Below are 22488 nucleotides of genomic sequence, written 5' to 3'. Positions count from 1 at the left end.
GCTGGTGGGGAGCCGGGGCTGCTCCCCTACAGACACAGAGTATGGAGAAAGCAGAAGGCAATCTGGAGACTGGGAGAAAGGACAGTCTCCTTGCAGAACTGACACCCTGACACAGAGGAGAAGCAAGTCCCAGAGTAGTACATTGAGCTGCCTATGATTACACAGCAGGGACCAGCACAAACTGGGATCCAAAATCAGACCGAGGGAGACAAGGTGGCACATTGCAGCTGGCCAGTGTCAGCACCACCCAATCTCAGAGTAACTCCAGCAGCGTCAGCCCCAAGGGGCACCGGGCAGCGGATGGTGATGAGTGAGGGCTGGCCAGCCTCTCGCTGAGGGTCACTCCGTTCTGGTGCGGGTGTCTGGCAGTTTCCTGATCAAGTTAACCTTGGGCTCCAGTCCAGTGCCTGCAGAGGAAGAGGCACTCTACATGGGAAGCCTTCCTGGAGGAAGAGGCATGAGTAAAAAAAAAATCCATGGGGTGGAGCCTGCAAATAGGGTATGGGAGGACAATGGCAGCCAGCCCAGGCAACCTCAGAGAATGAGCACCTACTTCCTTGTGGGGGAAACTGAGGCACAGAGAGGCTAACCTCCCTGAAGTTTCAGAAATTGGAAGGGGAACTGAATCTAGCCTGGACTCCAGGTCTGCGGTTCCAACTGTTGTACTGAGTTATCCTTTAGTTAGAAGTTCTAAGGGGATCCTGAAGCCATGGGTAGTGGGGGCAGGAGTTGGGGGACAAGGGCTTGTGCCAGGCCGCACAGCCAGCCAGGGACAAGACCAGGGCTGCACCAACCGTCTGGAAGCAGCATGCTAGGTAAAGTGGGGACAAGCACCCCAGCCAGGGGGCCAGCAGACCTGGGGCCTCAGGCTGCCTGCAAGCGTCTCACTGTCCCCAGCCTGGAGCCCAGGCAGGAGGCCCCAGGGACTGTGCCGCCTGCTGAGCTGCGGGAGTTAATAATTAGGGGTGAAGGAGGCACAGGCCTGCCTGGGAGACGCCTCCCTCATGCACTGCTGCTCCTCAGAGATAGCAAAGGTTAGCGTGAGGCTTGCCAGCCTGGAGAGTAGAGAAGGCCAGCCACCTCTCCTCCCGCCAGCCCAGAGAGACCCCCAGGCTGGCGCCTCAATGATGGACAATGCCACTGAGGAGCCCAGAAGGTGCCCTGCCAGAGGGTCGTGCCCAGTGTTCCTGGCCATGAGCTCAGGGGTTGTCCGATATGCCCCATCAGGCCTGGGCCCGGCCCTGGAGGGGAGCTTAGGAGAGAGGCCCTGGAGCACAGACAGGTGAGTGCCTGGGACAGGGGAGGGGCATGGCACCACGCTATGGGGGCATGGCAGGCAAGAGGCACCGTGTTCCAGGATTGGGACCCAGAAGAGGTCAGCCAGACAGAGGGTGAGGACGGGGGGAGGGGTGGTCCTCCCTGACCAGGGGGTGAGGAAGGGGGGAGGGGTGGTCCTCCCTGACCAGGGGGTGAGGACGGGGGGGGGGGGTGGTCCTCCCTGACCAGGGGGTGAGGACCGGGGAAGGGTGGTCCTCCCTGACCAGGGGGTGAGGACGGGGGAGGGGTGGTCCTCCCTGACCAGGGGGTGAGGACGGGGGGAGGGGTGGTCCTCCCTGACCAGGGGGTGAGGACGGGGGGGAGGGGTGGTCCTCCCTGACCAGGGGGTGAGGACGGGGAGGGTGGTCTTTCCTGACTAGGGGAGGTGAGGACAGTAGGGAGGGATGGTCCTAATTGTCCTCTGCAAACTGATGGGAGCTGAAGCTCAGAGAGGGCACGCCACTGGTCCCAGGTCTACAGTGAGCTGAGGGCAGACCTAAGGGCAGAGCTGGGGCCTGGGTCAGCCAGGCTGACGGGCTCTTGCTTCTCATCTGACTTCAGCCATGGGCTGGCTGAGAAAGGGAGGGGATGACGGGCCAAAGAGGGGGGACAGAGGAAAGGAGGCTGCGGAGGGCATTGGACATCTGCCTCCCTCCCTGCCTGCTGGGTTGGGCACCTACAATCCGAGGGAGCCTTTTGGTGTCTGGGTTGTCTTTTTTAGGGAAGAAAAAAAAAGTCCAACAGCACTGGCTCCTTGCTTCTCCCTGGCTGTGTGACACCAGGCAGGTGTCTTGGCCTCTCTAAGCCTCTCCTTTGCAGCTCAGGAGTAGGGGTTTGCTGTGCTGTCGGGAGGAGGCACGGCGCCCATGGGAGCTGAACACATAGATGGTTCTGGTTAGTGACTGTCTCCCTGGCGGGAGTGGCGGGCACACACTCACCCTTCCAGACCTTGCTCCACAGCCTGCTCAGCCTCGTCCTCCCTGCCTGCCTGAAAACAACTCCCCTGGCCACAGCCCTGGGCCGACACCTCCTCCACCCTTATCGCCCAGGCTCTCCACTGCCATTCTTTATCTCTTGCCCCAGCTTAGAAAGCAAGGGCTCCAGGCCCTGAGCCCAGCTCCTCTGTGTCATCTCCTCCTTCCCCTACCCAGAGCCAGGAAGAAAGCAGTTGCTCAATTCTGACTTGGCGAAGGATAGAAGTCAGCAAACAGACGCTGACATCTGCCTGGGGCCAGCCCTGAGCCAGACTGGGCGGGGTGGAGGACACAGCTCCAAGATGCACTGGCTCCTGCCTTCTGCAAGTAACATTCGCGGACACACCGGCCTAGCCGGGAGCGGAAGCGCGGACGAGAGGCCTGTTGTGAATGAGTCTGGAGCGTTTTTCGCAAGGCGTGCCGTGAAGGGGTGTTCGGGTTGTTCACTGCACAAGGCAGCCTCTCGACTCACCAAGTCCTGGAACTCAAGTGTGAGCTGCTTTCAGCTGGCAAAGGCATTCTGTTTTCGACTGCGAGCAGAGGCGCCCTTTGCTTGGCAAGGAGTGCCCTGGGCAAGTGCAGGTCCTAGGAGCGTGCTCCCTGGGGTCCCAGGAGGGCAGAGGCCCCAGCCCTTGCATGGGCCCAAGGTTTGGGCTTACAGGAGTAGACAAGTGAATGAAAGGCAGCCCCAAATGAAGACCTGCTCAACTCAGGGTCTCTGAGCCTGGAAGTGGTGTAGCCAGCGTTGTAGTGCCCCCTACCGGGGGAATCCCTGCCCTGACAGCCCCTACCTCCTCCAGACAGGCAGGGTGGAGCCCGAAGCGGGTAGGGATCCAGACCCAGGCTGGAGACAGGTTCTGTGGAGACTGAAAGCGGGCATGGAGTGGAGGTCAGGAATGCCAGGGGCAGTGGGCGCAGGCAGACAGGTGTCCCACAGGGGCAGGGGACCTGAGGCAAAGGTGGGCTGTAGTCCGGAGGAACGCAGCAGGGGCCACCCTCACCCCTTCCCGCATGCAGGGGTGTGGCTGGCAGGCCAGCTGAGGGCGTGAGGGGCTGCTGGCCTTGGTAGTCAGGAGGCTGGGAGCCATGGGAGCTTCTTGGGCAGTGCTGGGCAGTGCTGGGCAGTGCTGGGCAGTGCTGGGCTGTGCTGGGCTGCTTCCTGGAGCATCCCGCGCCGGCTGCAGGATCCCGGGCATCCAGGACGTGCCCCCCTAACTCGCCGCTCGCTGTCCCCCGCGGCCCCCCGCAGCCAGCCGGCCGGGGGCGGGGCCGGGCACGTGTCCTCGGGCCGCCCCCACCGGCCACGTGACCGGGCAGGGGCAGCGGCAGGGCAGGGAGGGGACCGCTGGCCTGGCGGGCCGACTGCCCCAGCGGCGGCGGGAGGGACTGACAGGCGGCGGGCGGGCGGCCCGCGGGGCCCGGGGCGGAGTCGGCGGCGGCCCGGGGACGCGGCGCGTGGCGGCGGCGCAGCCAGGACGCGGCGGCCGGGCGCGGGGCACCGACTCCCGGGCGCCCCGAGGTGCCGGGATGTGGAGCGGGTAGGTCCCCGTGTACGCGGGCCGGGGCTTGGGCCGCGACTGCGTCCCCGGGCGGGAGGATGGGGGCTGGGGACCGGTGTCCCCCGCCGGGTCTGCGCCCCCAGTCGGGCCTGCGGAAGGAGCAGTGCCTAGCGAAGACAGCGGCGAGCCGGCAGATGGGAGCGAGGATGCTTTGGGGGGAGGGATGGGGTCTCCCGGTGGTCAGCCAGGCGGCCGGGCGGCGGACTGTCCCGGCGTGACAGCGCCAACTCCTCCTGGCTCCTCGCGAGCGCTGAGGGGTGGGGAGGGGGCACTGTGTGTACGCTAAAGTCCATCTGGTCCCGCTCCTGGATGAGGGATGAACTCTGGAAAAGCGGCGTGGCCGTGGCAGGGAGGCTGGGTCTTAGTCAAGGTCGCCGGCAAGTTGATGGCAGAACCTCCTTCTGGGCTCCCCGAGCCTGGCGGCATTGACCCTCGCTCGGCCTTGGGCTGGGAGCAGCAGGCCACGGATCTGTTAGGGGGAACGTTGGTTTTCCCTGCTGGTCCCAGGTCCTGGCTCTTGTGTGATGGGGCACCCCTGCCCGGTCGTACAGGAAGGTTGTGATCTCTCATGGAACGCGGCAAACACTTCCTCTTCCCAGTGGCTTGGAAAGAGCAGGTCTTGGAGGAAATGGAACGGGAGTGGGGGCGGGGGGGGGGTGGCCAGGGGCAGGCTGGGTGGCTTTCCTCCAAGGCTCCTAGGAAGCTGAGCTGAAAGGCTGGGGTGCAGTGGGGCGTGGTCCCCAGCAGGGGGATGCTGGCACAAGGGTTCCCCTAGAACTAGGGGTGGGGGAGTAGGGGGCGCTGGGACCGTCAGAGGAAGAACAGAAGCAGAGCTGGTGGGGGAAGGAGGGTGGGCCTAGGGAGAAGGTGCTTGGATGGGTATTCCTGCCAGTGTTCTGTGCACCCCCGAGGGAGTGCAGCTGGCCTGGATGGAGCTTGTGACCTGTTGGGTTGGGGAGAACAGCTGTGTGACCTCAAGGGTGAGGCCTCCCTCTCTGGGCCCCTAGGTGAAGTCAGTGGATTATGGGGCTGGAATGACACTGGTCAGGGAATGCCCTTTCCCAAAGGCTTCCAGGCGGGAACCTCCCAGAAAGTTCAGCAGATGAAGGAAACTCAGGGTCCCTGACAAGGCCCTGGGTGCAACCTCCCTGCCATATTGCCAGGACCCTGCTCGAGTCAAGGGTCGCTGCTTTCACAAGTGAATGAGTAGGGAAGCTAGGGCAAAAGTGGAGTAGCCAGGACCTTGATGCTGAAATTGCTGCCTCCACATCCAAAGTGAGAGGTCCAGGGCTGTGAGTGGACGATGGGTGCAGCTTGGGACACACCCCACTCCCTAGGGGCACTGACTCAGAACCCTCATTCTGTTAGAGCAGCTTGTACTTGGGACCGCCAGTGGCTCCCGCCGACTCTGGGAAGTAGGTAGGGGTGGCGGCAAGTCAGTGACCCTCGCCGTGCTATTTCTGGGACTCTGTTTTGTTTCCTCCTTGGCTAAAGCAGTTGAGGCATTGCTGGGTGATTGAGCTCCATCAGCGGCTGAGTCCCAGCCCCTCAATGGCCCGCCCCTGCTGGGCTCTTCTCCCCTGGGACTCCCATGCATGGGCCTGCACAGTGAGCCCAGAGTCAGTGCAGTCCAAGTCCCTCCCCTTCCCCAAAGCTTGCCTTGGAGTCCTGCTCTGGGGAGGAGAAGTAGCATCCTGAGTCCTTTTATTTAAACATATAAGAAAATGTTCTTTTTGTTGAAGAAGTAGTTTCAGAGAGAGAAGGAGAGACAGAGATCTTTCGTCCACTGATTCACTCCCCAAATGATTGCAACAGCTGGAGCTGGACCATTCCAAAACCAGGAGTGTGGAACTTCTTCCAGGGCTCTCACATGGGTGCAGGGCCCAAGCACTTGGACCATCCTCTGCTGCTTTCCCAGGCCACATTAGCAGGGAGCCTGATGGGAAGTGGAGCAGCAGGGACATGAACTGATGCCCATATGGCATGCTAGTGCTATAGGTGGAGGCTTAATATATATGCCACTGTGCCAGCCCCACCTTGAGTACTTCTGCATCTAACACAGTGCTGGGTACATGAGATTTGGTCAGCAGAGGTCAGAGCTTGGGCTGAATTTCAGCTTACCAAGTGGCCCTATAACATAGTTGGGGCCCCATCCTTCCCAGTTTCCCACCTGACAGATGGGGCTCATTGCACCTGTCTCTAGGGAGGGCTGTGCCCTGATGGAGTGTCTGCCTGGGAAGTAAGGGAGGCTATCTTTGCCCTGGCTGGACACTGGAGAGCTCCATAACTACAGGTGTCCCATACTAGCTGTGTGATCCTAAGCAAGTCACTCAGCTGGTCTGGTCTTAGGGTCTGTGATTTGTCACCTGTGAGGCTAAGGACAAGGAACTGCCAGCCCTGAGATGTGTGGCCTGAGGGGCCCACCCTCCGGCAGGTGGACATGCTCATGAGGAAGACATTGCATAACCTCCACAGGTGCTGCCTCCTGGACGCCCTGCGTCATCTAGCTCCCCAACCCCCTCCACAGGTGGAGGCCTCTTTCCTAGGCTTTCCCGACATTGGTTCCAAGCAGACCTTGGCAAGCGAGGAGCAGGAATGCCAAAGAAATAAAGTATGGGGAGAGGGGGCTGGGTGATGCTGCCGGATTCTGTGTTGTGCAGGTTGGAAGCCACCTGGCGGGAGACAAGGCTTGGCACAGGACAGATGCTCACTGTGTACACTGGAGGTGTGGGCTCTGGGGCTTCTATTCTGCTTGGTCCCACTGTCTACACTGGAGGTGTGAGCTCTGGGGCTTCTATTCTGCTTGGACGAAATGCATAGGACACCTTAAACAGATGTGAGGCGTACGCTGTGTGCCCCACCCTGTACTGGCAGAGGAGGGAGATCAACCCCACACGCCACCAGGCCTGGTACTGACTGCGTGGAGACCCTCTTCCCTGCCAGGGCAGGGCAGGGCAGGGCAGGGCAGGGCAGGGCAGGGCTGGGCTGGGCTAGCCACTTGCTCCAGGGATCCTGGCCTCTGAGCAATCTCCTAGGCTGCTCCAGGCCCTCCCCCTTCCTCCCTCCCTTGGTCGGCACCTGCTCCTTGCTGCCCCTGCACCACTCCCCCACCCCTGCTTCCTCTAGGCCCACCCTGGTTCTCTCTCTCTTTTTTTTTAATCTTATTTTTTGGCCCCCCCCCCCCCCAGCAGTCCCCCCACAGTTTCTCCTCTGTGACCCCTGCCAACAAACTGCCTCAGCAGCCATGTCACCGCTCCCACCCCTCCCCTTTGGGGAATGGCTCTGACTTCCTCCAGTGCTGTCTGCATCCTGCCCCGCTTCCCCGAAACCACCATTCATCCCCTCTCCCTGGAGGCAGGGTGACAGGTCACGTGTGCCCACACTCCCGGTTCACCGTCCAGGCTGCTGGTTTTTGCTGAATGTTCTGGCAAGGTCGCCCTCCCTCTCTGACACTCTGAGTGGCTCACGGTTAACACCAGGCTGGGAGTGCATTTCCAACACCCACGTGGTGGCACCTGTGCCTACCCAGAGTGGACTAAGAGCTTACAGGCCGGGATGGGGCTGAAGACTGCAGCCAAACCTTGCTGGACTGCAGGTTGGCCAGAGTCCCTTTGCTGGGATGCTTTGGTCCCCAGAGACACGTCACCCAGCTTTCAGCCTCAGCCTTTGCAGCCCCAGAGTAGACAATCGGAGTGTGTATGTGTGTCTGCATGGGACCCCTGGCCATGGCATACAGAGCCCCTGGCCGTGACACTGTCCCTTGGAGCCAGGCAGGAATCAGTATTTCCACAGCCTCGTTGGCACGTGGGGCTATTGGCCCAGGACAGAAGGAATGAGTGGCCCCAGCATGCCCTCCCAGCCCTATCCCTGCCAGGGTCTGAACTGGCGCAGCTGAAGCTGCTGTGCTTCTTAGCATGGGCATATGGTTCCTGGTGGTGACCCTGGAGTCAGTCATTCCAGGCTGCAGCCGAGAACATGGGGACCTGACGGCAGGCTGGCCAGACAGCTGGCTAGGCTGGAGCCCTCAAAGGACCCTCTCTGGCTTCTGGCCATACCCTCCTAGTTACTGAGTCTGGTTACTGAGTGACCGAGGGTGACTCTCTGCAGGTGGCTGTGTTATCCTGCCGCCATTGCCCGTGCGGGCAGTGGTGGCTCAGGCCAGCAGGGAGCCCACTGGTGTGGGGGGGGACAAGGCATGCGGCCATGGCATCTCCCTGGTGTGTGCTTCCTGGGGAAGTGACCGGTGGGGCCTTTCCCGCAGGAGCCCAGCGGATGGGGCTACTGGCTGCCCCGCAGCTACTACTGACCTGCTGCCTCTCCCTGAGCGACACCTATTCCACGGTTTCTGCAACCCAGCCCAGATACTGGGTGTTGGACTGGGGTGGGAGGGACAGGGATGGAGCTCTAGGGCTGAGTTCTCCCCATCCCCTACACCCTGCTCCCTGCCAGGTGTCCGTACCAGGGCTTCCTTGCAGTATGTGGGGCCAGGGCCCAGGGCCCCTCCTCCTTCCGAGCTTTCTGAGTGACAGGGCCTGCCCTGGAAGACTGGAGGTGAGGGAGGAGGAGCTACACTTACAGCTTCCTGCTGAGCACTGGGCCTTCCTCGCCCCACTCCCGCTCCTAGGCCTTGGGAAAGCCGGGGTGGCTGCAGGTGATCCTGCTGGTCTCACAATTCCTGCCCCTTGGATTTAGGCTTTGGGTTTCTCTCCTGGCAAGGAGTGTCTTATTGTTTTGGAAGCTCAGGCTCCCCAACCCAGCAAGGGGAGGTACCCATGCGGCCTCTCAGAGTAAAGCAGAGCCCTGTGGAGACCAGCACATGATGGGTTAACATAGACTCCTTCACGGAGGGCCAGAGGTCCAGCTGATGCGGGTGACTGAAGCTCAGCACGTGGGAGGAACTGGAGGCCTTGTTCTTGTAACAAGAAGGTGTGAGTGAAAGCAGGGGTGGTCCCAGGGCTGGTATGCAAGAGCTGGACTCCTGCCCCGTGTCCTGGGCTGTCCCTGTGCGTCGCCCCGCCCCTCAACCTGCTGTCCTTGCTTCTTCTACTCCAGGCAGTAGCTTCCTGGATAGAAGCCACCGCCTGGCCAACCTTTCCCCGCCCCTGCCAGGACAGGGACCTGCAGTGGCACCTGCCAGCCCCAGAGCCTGTCCAGGTGCTGGGAGCGCCGTTTACCCAGCACCTAGTCAAGCAACTTTTCGTTTGCTTCCCAAAGCACCTCCTGCAGGCTCCGGCCGCAGAGCAAGCTGGGTAACCTTTCCAGAGCACGCAGGGACCCGTGGGTTACGTTCTGCTGCTCTCCCCAGTCAGGCTCTTCCTCCTGGGAGGGTGGTTCGCAGGGACAGAGCTGGCGTGAGGAGTCAGACTGAGCCGTAATGGGACCAGAATTCCCTCCATCGCTCAGGAGGCTCACACCAACCTCTAACCCTCCACCCGGACCCAGCAGCTTTTGCTTCTAAGATAGATGCCAACCCTCGTGTTCCTCACCCTAGCCGCCATGCTGCCGTGGCTGGAGTCTCGGACCTGGACTGTGGCCCTAGCCTCATGCCTGTGCTGTGTGATCCTAGGCAAGTCCCTGCACCTCTCTGAGCCCCACCTGTAGAATCAGAACAGTGCTGGTGCAAAAATGTTCAACAGAACGGCGTGGTCCGGACAGCATACCTAGGGCACAAAACAGGATGCAGACCCCCCCCCCAAACATGGGTGCCATGGCACCTTTGGGGGCAGAGAGGAGTTGCCACATGCCCTGCAAGGCTTAGGGAGCCCTGGCCAGTCAGACCCCCTCCTCCTCCAGGGAAGGGTCTCCCCGACAGACCCTGTTGCTTCAGGAAAGTGTCCCCAGATTCACCATCAAGGCCCTCATCTCTGCTGGGCAGAAGAAGCCCCAGGAGACCGGAAGCCACACAGTGGGTGGGTTTCAGAGCCCAGAGTGGGCTGAGCCAGACAGCTGGACGGGGCCCTAGGAGGGGCTGGGAGCAGGCTCGCTGCCGCAGCTACTGGCTGTTCTCGCAATCACTGTGTCTTATCGGGAGGGGAACTGAGGCATGATGGCAAGAACGGGAGCAGACACTGGCCCCTCAGGCTTGCCTCTCACCCATCCCCTCAGCCCCTCCCCCCTCGGTCTCACCTTCCCCAGACCTCTCCTGCTGGGAGCCCTCTCCCCCAGCTTCCCCTTGGCTACCAGCATCCTGGCCCAGTCCCCCGCCCCTCGCCCAGCCCCTGCGGTCAGCAGCTGCTGGCTCAGGAGCTGTGGCTTTCTGCTGAGCGAGCAAGTCCAGAGGTGCTGTCTTGGCACAAACCACGGCCCCACGGCCGGCCGAACCCTCCCGTCCTCCCCTTCCCCCTCCAGGCTCTGCGAAAGCAGGGGTGTGCTGGGGGGCAGGGTGAGGACAGAGCCTTCAGCTGCAGGGGATGAGGCCCATGAAAGGGGGGTGTCTGCCTGAGCTCACCAGGCAGGCGGTAGGGGAGCCAGGGCCCCTCCCTGAAGGGACAGCAAGGACAGGAAGTGGGCTACCCTGCTCCAGCTCTGCAGGCCCTTCCTGCCCCGGGCCTGTGGGTCCTAACCTACCCTGCAAGGGGCAGAACTTACCAGAACCATTTCCCACCAACATCTGCAGGAACCACTTCCCACGAGCCATGTGTGATGTGTGCTGAGGCAGCCCCACTGTAATGAGTCCTGGGGCCAGGACCTCCCCACCTGCCCCCCTTCCCCTGGGGACCGGAATCATCAGGATAGACCCGCTTTGGGAAAGCAGGGACTGCAGTTCTCAGACTTCTGTTATATGTAAATGTTTGACTTAGCAGCTTCAGTATAGTTTGTGGATACAATTCTGAGAATACAGTATTTCTTTTCTCTCTCTCATCCCTTCTTTGGTGTTTGAGATAACATATTACATTTACATTACGGTTAAAAGCCGTAAAGCCTTTTGTTTTAAGTAATTTGCTTATTATGTAAAAGGCAGAGTGGCAGAGAGGGAGAGACACAGATATTGCAGCTGCTGATTCACTCCCAGATGGCTGGTCCAGGCAGAAGGCAGGAGCCTGGGACTCCAGCTGCATCTCCCATTTCAGGAGCAGGGGGCCCAAGGACTTGAACCATCTTCTGCTGCTTTTCCTGGGCACATTAGCAGGGGGCTGGAGAGGAAGCACACCAGCCAGGACTTGAACTGGCACACTCAGATGTGCCACAATGCCAGCTCCTGAATTTCTCAAACCTTGTACTCACCTATTGAGCAAACATGAATTGAGTGGCACCTGTATATTGACTCCCTACTGTGCTGCAGGGGCCAGAGGTGCAGGAGCCCTGTCAGAGACTTCATACTTGGGCGTCCTGCCTCTGTGACAACCCCAGTTGTAGCTGGCCCCATCTTTTTAAAGATCTATTTATTTATTTCTGGGCCTGGTACAATAGCCTAGTGGCTAAAGTCATTGCCTTGCATGCACCAGAATCCCATATGATCGCTGGTTCTTACCCCAGCTGTTCCACTTTCCATCCAGCTCCCTGCTTGTAGCCTGGGAAAGCAGTCAGGAACAGCCCAAAGCATTGGGAACCTGTACCCGTGTGGAGACCCCTGAAGAAGCTCCTGGCTCCTGACTTTGGATCAGCTCAGTTCTAGCCATTGCAGACACTTGGGGAGTAAATCAGCGGGGGGAAAAAAAAAAGATAATATCTCTTGGAAAGGCAAATCTCACTCCCCCAGTGGCCACATGGTTGGAGTTGAACCGATCTGGAGCTGGGAGTCAGGAGCTTTTGTGGGTCTCCCATGTGGCTAGAGGGGTCTAAGGGTTTGGGCCCTGCTCTGCTGCTTTCCCAGGCCATGAGCAGGGAGCTGGATGGGATGTGGAACAGCTGTGACATGAACTGGCACCCATAAGGGATGCTGGTGGATGCAGGTGGAAGGTCAGCCAACTGAGGCGTCATGCCCGGTCCCTGGGCTCAGCCCTCCAGACCCTAGGATTCCTGCACCTGCTGATGTCTTTGTTTGCCTTGCAGCCCACCCCAGCCAGATGAGGGCCTCCCACCGCCCCTCGCAGCCAACTCTATCCCCTGGAAGAGTGCAGGCCCCTGCAAAGGCTGCAGGGAGGCCCCGGGAGACCTGGTGGACACCTGCACCAGGGAGGAGGCCCCAACTGAGGAGGGCCCTGCGGCTGCCAAGCTGGACATGTCACGCCTGCGCAGCTCCTCCATGGAGATCCGCGAGAAAGGCTCGGAGTTCCTAAAGGAAGAGCTATGTAAGGCCCAGAAGGTAAGGGCTGAGGCTGCACGGAGGGGACCCTGGGGACAAGGACCAGCCTGGAAGCACGTGGCCATGGCTCTTGCTGAGGGAGAGTGACCCCACGCTGGGCACAAAGGAGGGACCCATTCTTGTCAGATCTTTTATTAAAAAAAAAAAATTGACAGAGCTAACTCCCCAAATGTTCACCGTGGCTCAGCCTCCTCCCTCAGGCTGGGGCCCAAGCCAGGGGGCTGGAGCTCATGCCCAGCCTCCCTCGTGGGAGGAATCCAGTCACGTGAGCACACCATGAGAAAGCTGAAGACAGAGTGGGACGGGTCCTGTTCCATGGGATGGGGGTGTCTTAACCTGTAGGTCAGACTCCCCCGTGTCTTTTTTTTCCTGAAAGTCAGAGTTACACAGAAAGAAGGAGAGCAGATTATTTCCCCAAATGGCCACAACAGCCAGTGCTGGGCTGCTTCGAAGCTAGCAGCCAGAAGCTTCCTTCAGGTTTCCCACATGGGTGCCAGGGCCCAAGGGTTTGGGCCATCCGCCATTGCTCTCCCATGCCGTTAGCAAAGAGCTGGGTCAAAAGTGGAGCAGCCTGGACTGATAATGGCTCCCATGTGGGATTCCAGATCTGTGGGCAGAGGCTTAACTTGCTTTGCCACAGCACCAGTTCCACCCCATGTCTTAGTTAACTGACATTCGCGAAGGCTGTTCTAAGCTGCAATGGATGGATGTACAGGCAGGGCTGCGGCCTCATGCTAGGGGCAACAAATGCATCACCAACTCACAGCAGAGGAATTGAGCTCAGGCCCAGAACTTGGCATTCCGTAGCCGGGGGAGGGAACCTGAGCAGGTGCCTCAGCGCTCCCAGCCCCTGCCCTGCACCCCGCAGGAGCTCAGGCTGAAGGATGAGGAGTGCGAACGGCTGTCCAAGGTGCGGGAACAGCTGGAGCGAGAGCTGGAAGAGCTGACGGCCAGTCTGTTCGAGGTATGTGGCAGGACAGCCAGGAAAGCTGGGGCACGGGGTTAGCGGCAGCTCACCACCAGCTCACAGGAGGCTGCCTCCTACCCAGGAAGCCCACAAGATGGTTCGAGAAGCCAACATGAAGCAGGCGGCATCAGAGAAGCAGCTAAAGGAAGCTTGGGGCAAGGTGAGGCCCGTCCCTTCTAGCCCTGGCCCTGCTGAATCACCTGCCCTGCCTCATTGGGTCACCTGGTGGGTCCCACCTGCCTGGCTCTGCTGGGGCACCCGCCCAGCCCTGCCAGCACTGGCCTGCACTGCCCAAATGGACCCTTGTGTAGCTCTGGGGAGCAAGGACAGGCAGCCGAAAGACAGGGGCCCTGAACCCCCCAGTGTTTCTGCCAAGATGTCCAGGGCCTCTTGGGATTGGGTGGAGCTGTGGACCTTGACATTCTCTGTGTTCCCAGCTGTTTTACAAAGCATACAAACTCCAGGGAGCCTCCCACACCTTGTAGCAGCTTGCAACACGTGGCTGGGGCCCTTCTGTCTTCCAAGGGCCTGGGACTCCCAAATGCTCCCAGCACAATCTTGCTCACAGTGGAATCCAGAGCGGGCCCTGTCTCCTCTGTGAGCCTCAGTCTGTCCATCTGTTACATGGGTGTCCGGGTCCCTGCCTCAAGCGCAGTTCCCGTGGTACTGAGTGGGGTTAGGTACTGGTTGCTACCCAGGGTTGGCCATCCTGGGTCAGCCAGGGGGGCATTTACCAGCCATTGAATCCCACCCCTGCCCCCTGGCCAGATCGACATGCTACAGGCGGAGGTGACCGCCTTGAAGACACTGGTCATCACATCCACACCAGCTTCTCCCAACCGCGAGCTCCACCCGCAGCTGCTGAGCCCCACCAAGGCCGGGCCCCGAAAGGGCCACTCGCGTCACAAGAGCACCGGCAGCTCCCTGTGCCCGGCTGTGTGCCCCGCCGTAGGGCACAGCCTCACCACTGACAAGGAGGGCAAAGAGGTGAGGGCGGTGGGCAGTCCGTGAGCATGGGGACATTCAGCCAGATTGGTGTCCAGTGAGGACCAGAGTGACTCTGTGGCCCCGCTGTGTGGCCTGGAGTCTGTGCTGCCCCTTTCTCAGCCCGGGTGCTGGGCTGCTGGGGCAGCACACACGCCTGTGACACAGGACATTGGAGCCTTGGCCTCCGCGGGTACAGTCTCCCCACCTCGCAGACTCGAAGCAGTAGGTGGTAGTCTCTAGCCCTGAAGTTGGCTTTGCCCCTGAGACTCCTCTGCAGGGCCAAGGGTCTGAGCCCTACGTGACCACGGCCCAGGGGCTCCAGCCCACCTACAAGCACCCATGAACTCCAGGATCCACGGCGTCCTCTGCTGACAAGTGTAGCCTTTGGATAGAGTCTCCCTCCCACCTGGGCTGTGCGCCTGGGGTCCTGGTCCAGGCTGGGCTGCCACTCCCGAACAAGCAAGGCCACGGGGCAGGGTCCTGGTTTCCTCACGCTCCCCTGGCCAGTAGGGCTGGCGAGATGCAGATGTCAAGAGCTGCACCCCGGGGACACCTTTGAGAGAGATGAGAAGGAGAGGGGTGGTCAGCTCAGCTGCCTGGGCCCCCACTGCCGAACCCTACCAGGTCTCTGTCCCTGCCGCTGTGGGGAAGGAGGCGCGGGCAAGGCCCCTGCACCCCTTTCCAAGCTCTACGCTTCTAACGGTTCACTGATATCTCCTCCCTACTGTCTGTCCCGTGCACCTGTCTGTCTGTCCGTCTGCCCCGCCTGCCCAGCCGGGGCTGCCCCCTCTCCTGTCTCTGCTGCTGTGTGTGATCCCCAGCAGGGCTGTCCACCTTACCTACGAGCCGGCCTGGCAGCTCCCGCCCGCGGAGCCGCCTGAGGCCCCCACCTCCGCCACCTCTCTCTCCTTGTCCCGCCAGGTAAATGGCTCCAGAGAGGGGGCCCTCTGCCAGCCTCATGCCCTGTGCATGCAGCCCAGAGCAGGCCAGTGTGGTTCTCCCCACACCTCCCTCCTCCCGTTCCTGTGTGCATGTGCCTGTGTGTGCGTCGGGGCCAGTCCAGGCCTGAGGGTCCAGCTGGCTACTTTTTCTCCTCAAGGAGGGTTGTTTGTTCTGTAGCTCCAAGAAGCAAAAAGCCCACCTGGAGATAGAGCTGGCGGCTCGCGGTTCCCCGGGGGCAAGGGGCAGAGGGAACTTCACTCCCTGCTCAGCCTTCTCTCCCCAACACATCCTTCCCCATCGGGATCTGCTTCTTCTGCTGTGCTGGGCCCCAGCACCCTAACTGCCCCTTCCCGGCAGGTGGACACCACCCTTTTCGCGGAGTTCCAGGCCTGGAGGGAGTCGCCCACCCTGGACAAGAGCAACCCCTTTCTGGAGAGGGTGTACCGGGAGGATGTGGGTCCCTGCCTCGACTTCACCATGCAGGAGGTGAGGTGGAGACAACGGCCAGCCAGAGGCCCAGCCCCCATTACGCAGCAGGGATCCCGACCCTCACCAGCACCCCTTTCGCCCTGCACCCTGGTCTTTGCAGCTCTCGGCACTGGTGCGGGCCGCTGTGGAGGACAACACACTCACCATTGAACCTGTGGCTTTGCGCACCCTGCCTGCCATGTCAGTGGCCCCGGTGGAGTGTGGCAGCACTAAGTAAGCTTCCTACCCACGAGGGAGAGTCTCACCCCTCCTTGGGCCACGCCCAGCAGATGGCTGGGGAGGATGGAGTCTCAGATGGTGGACATGGCAGGAGAGGGACAGAACAGGGAGGGCCTTTTAGGGGTCCAGGCCCTGCAGGGGATACAGGAACTGGACTCTGCCTCCCCTGCCTGGCCTGTCCCAGGCTCCTCTCCCTCCCTGGCCCCCAGCTGACACAGAAGTGACCCTTGATTGCCGACAAGGCCTTCTGCACGTAGGTAGCCCAAAGATCTTGTCCTCCGCGCTACGTGGGCAGCACTGAGCAGGGGCAGCAGCTTTTCTGCCCCTTGGCCAGAGTGAGCGGAGTCGGGGCCAGAGACTGGGGAGGAGTCCCCGCTGGCAGCCCAGGGTCTGATGCCAAGATGGGAGCCTCCTCATGGAAGGGCACCACAGGAGCTGGGTTTTGATAGGATGTAAAGAAGTTTGCCTTTGGGCAAAGAGAAGAGAGAAAAAGAGAGAGAGAGAGAGAGAGAGAGAGAGAGAGAGAGAGAGAAGCTGGGACTTTAACAGAAACACCCCAGGCAGTGGGCCCCGGGGAGTTAGGGATGAGCCTGCCTGGGGCTAGAGTAGAAAGAGGTTCGGCTGGCATTTGGTCAACCGCCAGCCACCTCTGGTCTGTTTCTGCCACGCGGCTACAGCCAAGGAGTTAAAGCTGTTTGGACCTGGGATTCTCCCTCACAGTTCCCTGGGTAGCAGGAAGTTTCCCACCAGCAAGGAGGAGGGGCAGAGGAGGTGGGCTTGGGGAGGGGCTGGGAGGGAATGTCCAGGCAAAAGGCCTGGCCTGGCTTGAGGTTAGTGATCCTGTGGGAACAGGAAGAAGGGGAGAGACAATTGGGCCACCTGGAGTTTTCTGTCCCGAGTTTGGAAATGGGACCCCAGTGTGTGCGTGGCTGGACATGCAAGGGGGAAGCCTGCCGACCGGGAAGAGTGGGAGGAGCGGTGGCCTGGGACAGGCCTGGCTAGCAGCACCTTGGTATGGTAACCGGTAAGGGGGAGGGGTGGCGGGCACTTTTAGATTGGACGTGCTTTGGTGTTCCTGACCAGGCTCCTCCAAGCTCTCCTACACAGGAAGGGTGAGGCAAAGGTCTTGGAGCAGGATCCAGCCAGCCTGAAGCATCTCGGCGGGGTTTGTTGTGCCTCCGGGGCAGGGGAACCCAGCCCGCTGTCACTACGGCCCCCATGTCTGCTCGCTGCCCCTCCCTGGGCACATCAGTAGCAGCCACATCCCATCCAGCACCCTCACAGCCCCCTCTGCTTTCCTCCCAGCACCTGCGCCCTAAGCGGGCTGGCCCGCACCTGCCACCATCGCATCCGGCTGGGGGACTCCGAGAGCCACTATTACATCTCACCCTCCTCCCGGGCCCGGGTAAGTCAGACCTCATAGGCAGGTGCTGGCTCAACAAGTACAGAGTACAAGGGCCACCCAGCCCAGACACGTGTGTGAATGCTCAGGCTGGGGCACCAATCACATCGAGGCAGCAGCTTCCAGCCACGCGCACTTTAGCATGGCGCACCCCTGGGTCGGGAGCCTGGGCACCAACTGTTCCTCGGGCCCCAGTCCTGGCCACCAAGTCTCATTCCTCTCTGTGTCCAAGGTTGTCTTCCAGGCACCCTTTCAGGACTGGTGATGGAATTCAGCTCCCAGGGTTAAGCCACAGCCTCTCAGCAGGCGTCCATCACCACTGTCAGCTGACATCAGCCAGAGGCTAATGCTGGGGCCATTGGGGACGTTCAGAGGGGGCTGGACCACAGCCCTGTAATCAAGCAGGGGGAAACCCCAACTTGCATCTGCACGTCTGTGGGGACCAGGCCAGCCAGCTGGTACTGTGGGCAGGGACTGTGAGAAGGGCCTGGAAGGATCCAGAAAAAGTCCGTTTAGAAAGCTGTGCCAAGCAGACAGTGAGTGAGAAGCTAGTTGCTCCTCAGAGCTTTCTGTGGCCTCCTGGGAGGAGCAGGCCCAGAAGGGGTTGAATGGCTCTGTGTGTCAGGCAGCAGCTGGGGGTCCTGGCAGTGTGCACAGGGCGTGAGCGCACACATGCAGATCTCTCAGCTGTGAGAAGGGGGTGGGGTCCGAGCCACAATGCAGGGACCCCAGCCCTCCCCACCCTCCATCCTTGTCTGCTTGTCACTGCAACCCCTGGCCCCCGTAAAGCTGTGCCCAGAGCCCCCAGGCCAGTGGTGCTCCTTTCTCAAACTGACCAGGGTTCAATGAAAGGCCATGCTCCTGAGCACCTCCCAGCCATGACCATGCACAGCAAGATTTCTTCTGGAACTTTCTTTATCTGGGTGTCGGGAGGGAGCGGGGAGATGAGGCGAGGAGGAACTGAAGTAGGGTGGAGTTGGCAGGGAGGGGTGGTCTCTCTACACAGCACAGCCCTTGGGGAGGCCATTCTACCCCCTGCCACATCCTGTTCATGAGTCTGTACCCTGCCCGACACCACGGCCTGGCTCCTACCATGCCCACCTCGGAGCCCTGTGGTCAGTCCTCTGAACTCGCTGTCCTCTCTCTCTCACCTCCTTGTCCTTGTCAGGTGCCTGCCCCTGTCCCATATCCTGCTGGGCAGGGGAGAGCCTGGCAGGGGCACTGCCCTCCCATGCAGCATCCCTGCTGCCCAGCATGCAGACAGGTGGCCCTTCCCCAAAGCGCTGGATGTCCAGTGGTCACTGCCTTCCACACTGTCCACGCTGGGTGGCCTAGAAGCACAGCCTGAGATGGGGCTTGGTGCAGCTCCCAGGAGGAGAGCAGGAAGCCGCGTGGGTCGGAAGGGGTGCAGTTTGGCTTTAGCCTGTTCACTGCACTCAGGGCCCTTCAAGGGGAGGGAGCTGGTCCTGCATAACCCTCTGCTGTGTCCAGCAGTCCTTGGCCAAGGTCTGCAGGGCAGGGATGTAGAGGGTCACCAAGTGGGAGCTCTCCACCTGGCATGAGTTCTTGGCAGTTTCTGAGCTAGTGCAGGGTCCCCAGGCTTCAAGTCGGGTGGGGGCTTCTGGTGTCACCTCTCCTGGTGTTATAAGTGGCATGCCAGCTGGCCTATGGGGACTAAGCAAAGATTCCAAGCCAGGCCCTGCCTGGTTTCCCCTCTCAGCCTGGCCACTTCTTAGCCTTGCAGTCTCCTCAATCCTGGCCTCCATCCTCCCCATGTGTCACCTGTCTGCTGCCCCACTGGCTGGTACAGCCATCAGCAGGTGCTGCTCTTAGCAGGGGAGACTCTAATCAGGCTGCTGTCACTCTGGTCCTTACAGGGACCTGGGACTTCCTACTCTGGTCTCAGGCCCACAGTGGCTTGTCAGGGGACCCCGTGTGTGAGGGCTGGCAGGTTACAGCCCACCTGCTTCTGCCCTCAGATCACAGCCGTATGTAACTTCTTCACCTACATCCGCTACATCCAGCAGGGCCTGGTGCGACAGGATGGTGAGTGCCCCCTGGTGGCTGGTGAGGGGATGGCGTCCAGGGGACAGTCGGGCTGGGCACGAACTGCGGGGAGGGTTGGGTGTTACAGCCAAGGCTGGACAACACAGCTCCTCATCCAGGAGACTAGCGAGGGGGCCAGTGCAGGCTAGAAAAGGGCCCCCAGAGGCCCTGGGTGCTGAGTCATGTGGAGACACGTGCTGCTGGGGACTGGCACTCGAGGCCCCGCATCACGGGGCTTCCCCTGTGGTGCTCTTGCCGCCTCCAGCCATGGTCTTGGCCACAGCAGGACTCTCTGCTCCTCACCCTCCACCATGGAGCGTAGGGGTGGGGAGGACCAACTCGGAGGGCTAGGCACCCCCATGGTGGGGGGTGTGAAGCTGTGGCACACTGAACCTTGATACCTGCCAGGCCAGAACCCAGACACTGTGGCATCACTCGATACTTGGGGTCAGGGCGGGAAATCGTCTGGCACCTATGGTGTGTGATCCCCGGGCCTGGCACCGCCAGAGCTCAGCATGTGATGGCTCCTGCATGTGTGTCCGCATCAGGCTGTGTGGTGGCTGTTGGCACATGGCAGCTGATCCCTGCAGTGAGCTCAGCCCTCATTAGCATCCAGGAGTCAGCCCCATAAGGCCTCAGGCACTCACCAAGGCCACCGTCCTGGGGGCCTGGGGACCCCAGGGCCAGGGGTGAGGGCCAGACCACACAGCCAGGGTGACGCTGAGCCATCCCTGTGTGCCTGCAGCAGAACCAATGTTCTGGGAGATCGCAAGGCTGCGGAAGGAGATGTCGCTGGCCAAGCTTGGCTTCTTCCCGCAGGAGGCCTAGGCCCCTGCCCAGGCCTGGAGCCAGGCTCAGACCTGCAACACCTGTTCCGGGACAGACGGGCGGCAAGTCCTGGAGCCAACTCTGAGCTAGAAGCCGAAGGGATGTACAGACAACCAGGCTGGCAGGGGCAGGGGAAGAGGGGAGCCACCCTGAGCCAGCACCAGCTGACTGTCCTGGGACCACAGGCTTGGACTGCACAGCATGCCTCATCTCCTTCCCCACTGGGTTCTACAACCACCAGAGAATAGCACCAAAGACCAAGGAAGGAGCTTGGAGCCATATTCTGGGGGCTTGGAGACCTCCGCTGAAGCCGGGACCCCCTCCTCCCTCCCCCCAGCCTCAGGAGCTGCCGCCTGCAGGTGCCTTGTTGCTGCCGTGTCTTCCAAAGGGGACTGTCCTGGGAGACCACATCTCCAGGTCATCCCCCTCCTCAGTTCCCAAGCGCCCCTCCTCGTGTCGCCAGCGCCCCTAGTAGCCATCCCTCACCCTCTTCCCAAGTGGCCTCCCGTGAACTATCCCACAACAGCCCCTGCTTGCTCAGACCCCCACGGGGTAGCAGGGCTGGACAGAAGAGCTGGTCCAGCTGGCAATAACCCCAGAGCATTCTGAAGAGAAGTCAGGACCCTGCTTCCCATATAACTTTCCTCCCCCAGCTCAGCCCCAAGCTCTGGGCGGGAGGCTCTGTTTCCAAAGTCACTCTGAGGATTGGGGGTCTAAGACACGGGCAGGGCCTCCGGACTCTCCTGCCTGCCTGCTACTGTGCGTGGCATTCCGACAACAGCAGCCCCACTCACGGGGCTGGGCGAGGTGAGCAGGGCCTGGACCCACCCTCACCCATCCCCGGCCCTGCAGGGCTGGGGCTGCCACCTGGATGCATCCCTCGCCACACCCGGATTTCCTCTGAACGGAATGTAACATGATCTCTATTTCATAAAGGAAGGCTTTGTTGCTGCAGCTGGGGGGCCACGCGCAGCTCCTGCACCCTGGGGCCTCCTGCCAGGCCTTGGGCATCTGAAGGAATGAAACCAAATCCTTTCCTTACCCGCCCTCGTGCTAAGGATTAAGCTCAAATCCTGAGGTCGCCCCCAGCGGCAGCACCACTTTCCGTGGAGAGGACATTGCAGGCCTCCCCGCCGCTTGGCGTGCTCTGGGGCTGCCCCTGGGAGACAAGGCCAGCTTCCCTTTCCCTGTTGGGAGGCCTGGGATCCAGGCTGCCTTCCTGTGGCATTTTGGGTGCTTCCCTCCTCTGGGTTTCCTGGCTCTGCAGCTCCCGTCTCGCAGGAACCCGGAGCTCAGAATTGGAGCAGCAAGGCCTCCTGGTGTGGTGAGCCGCTGTGAGCCTTGTACTTGACCTGTACTTGACCTGCCTTTGGCTCAAGTCCAGCGAGGCCTTAAGATGGCGCCTGGTGGAAGAGAGCACGTCAGCAGTGGTGACGTTAGTCACGCACCTCTGGCTGAATTGCGCAGACGCCTGCGCAAGCGCAGTAATACAGCGCATGGGCAGGCCCGTGATCGGCGCGTGGACTAAGCCCTTGCCCTATCCGCAAGTCTCTCCAGAGGCATGATCAATACATCATCAGAAGGCTGGCCTATGAACAGCCGGTAGGGCGGAGCTGCCTTCTATAATAGTGAGAGCAAAAGGTGGGTCGGGGCCTTCCTCTTCATCATCTTGGTGTGCACAATAAAGACTACCGCGGAAGACTTCACTCGCGTCTGCCTCTTATTGCGGGTCGATAGGAGCGTGGGCGTGACAACTGGTGCCGAAAACCCGGGAAATTTCGGGACCTAGAGGAAGGCCCCCCGTGCCATACGGGGAGAAGTCAGAACCGCGGCCATAAATAGGTAAGGAGCTCTGAGAGGGAGGCGTTACTGGGCTTGAGGAATTTAACCCTGAGACATGGGTGCGCAGACTTCCTTGATTAAGCCTTTACAGGCACTTTTGAAAGCACGTAAATTAAAGGTTAGTGAACGTACACTGGAAGGCTTTATCAAAGAAGTAGACCGTCATGCGCCCTGGTATGTGGTTTCCGGATCATTGACTCCGCGGTCCTGGGAGAAACTCGGTAAAGATTTACAGAGAGCTAAGGAGCGTGACCGTTTGAGTCCGGGAGTTATGCCACTATGGAGATTGATTCGTGCATGTTTAGAAGACGACCGGTGCAAAGAAGCTGTGACTCAGGGTCGAGATTGCCTTCAATTAGCCCAAGATAGCCTCTCAGAAACAGAGCGGGAGGAGAGAGTTGGTACCAAGCTTAAACAAGAAAAGGGAGTCAAGAAAAATGAGAAAAACAATAAAAATGGCCATAGTCAAGAGAAAAAATCTTCCCTTTACCCGATATCGGAGTTAGAGAAGTTAAAAGTAGCTCCCTCTTCCTCAGATACAGAATCTTTAGACTCAGAGGAAGAGCGTAGATCAAGAAAAGATTATAATAGAAAAAGGAGAGGTGAGAAAGACTCCAGGGAACGCGAGGGCCAGGAGGGACGTTGTGGCCCCTCCTCCCGCAATGGGCGGA

General features: G+C 60.5%; 1 protein-coding gene across 8 annotated transcripts; it reads left to right on the top strand.

Annotated features, from left to right (window-relative positions):
* The first annotated feature begins 1025 nt into the window (after positions 1 to 1025).
* Positions 1026 to 20910, top strand: LOC121167642 (guanine nucleotide exchange factor for Rab-3A). Of its 8 annotated transcripts, XM_040997179.1 has the most exons (11): positions 3819 to 3829; positions 11843 to 12095; positions 12964 to 13059; positions 13145 to 13222; positions 13831 to 14049; positions 14824 to 14970; positions 15349 to 15477; positions 15581 to 15693; positions 17005 to 17104; positions 19081 to 19147; positions 19893 to 20113. In XM_040997179.1, the coding sequence occupies exons 1-11, from the start codon at positions 3819 to 3821 to the stop codon at positions 19973 to 19975; spliced, it is 1296 nt and encodes a 431-aa protein (XP_040853113.1). In that variant the 3' UTR covers positions 19976 to 20113. The 8 variants fall into 8 exon arrangements, with proteins under 8 accessions (XP_040853109.1, XP_040853110.1, XP_040853112.1 ...); XM_040997175.1 differs by lacking the exons at positions 3819 to 3829; positions 14824 to 14970 and adding an exon at positions 1026 to 1282 and having other exon boundaries at positions 19967 to 20910; XM_040997178.1 differs by lacking the exons at positions 3819 to 3829; positions 14824 to 14970 and adding an exon at positions 1027 to 1282 and having other exon boundaries at positions 19896 to 20113.
* The last annotated feature ends 1578 nt before the right edge of the window (positions 20911 to 22488 follow it).

This window comes from Ochotona curzoniae, unplaced genomic scaffold, assembly GCF_017591425.1.
Source record: "Ochotona curzoniae isolate NIBS_2020 unplaced genomic scaffold, NIBS_Ocur_1.0 patch407, whole genome shotgun sequence".
In the NCBI taxonomy this organism is placed as follows: domain Eukaryota; kingdom Metazoa; phylum Chordata; class Mammalia; order Lagomorpha; family Ochotonidae; genus Ochotona; species Ochotona curzoniae.
The sequence above is the reverse complement of the archived record's forward strand: the minus strand, read 5'-3'. Positions and strand labels throughout refer to the sequence as shown.

Coding starts and splice junctions, on each gene's coding strand:
- LOC121167642 (XM_040997175.1), top strand. CDS start 1,125: ATGATGGACAATGCCACTGAGGAGCCCAGAAGGTGCCCTGCCAGAGGG. Junction 15,478..15,580: donor TCGACTTCACCATGCAGGAG/GTGAGGTGGAGA, acceptor TGGTCTTTGCAG/CTCTCGGCACTGGTGCGGGC. Junction 19,148..19,966: donor GGGCCTGGTGCGACAGGATG/GTGAGTGCCCCC, acceptor TTCTTCCCGCAG/GAGGCCTAGGCCCCTGCCCA.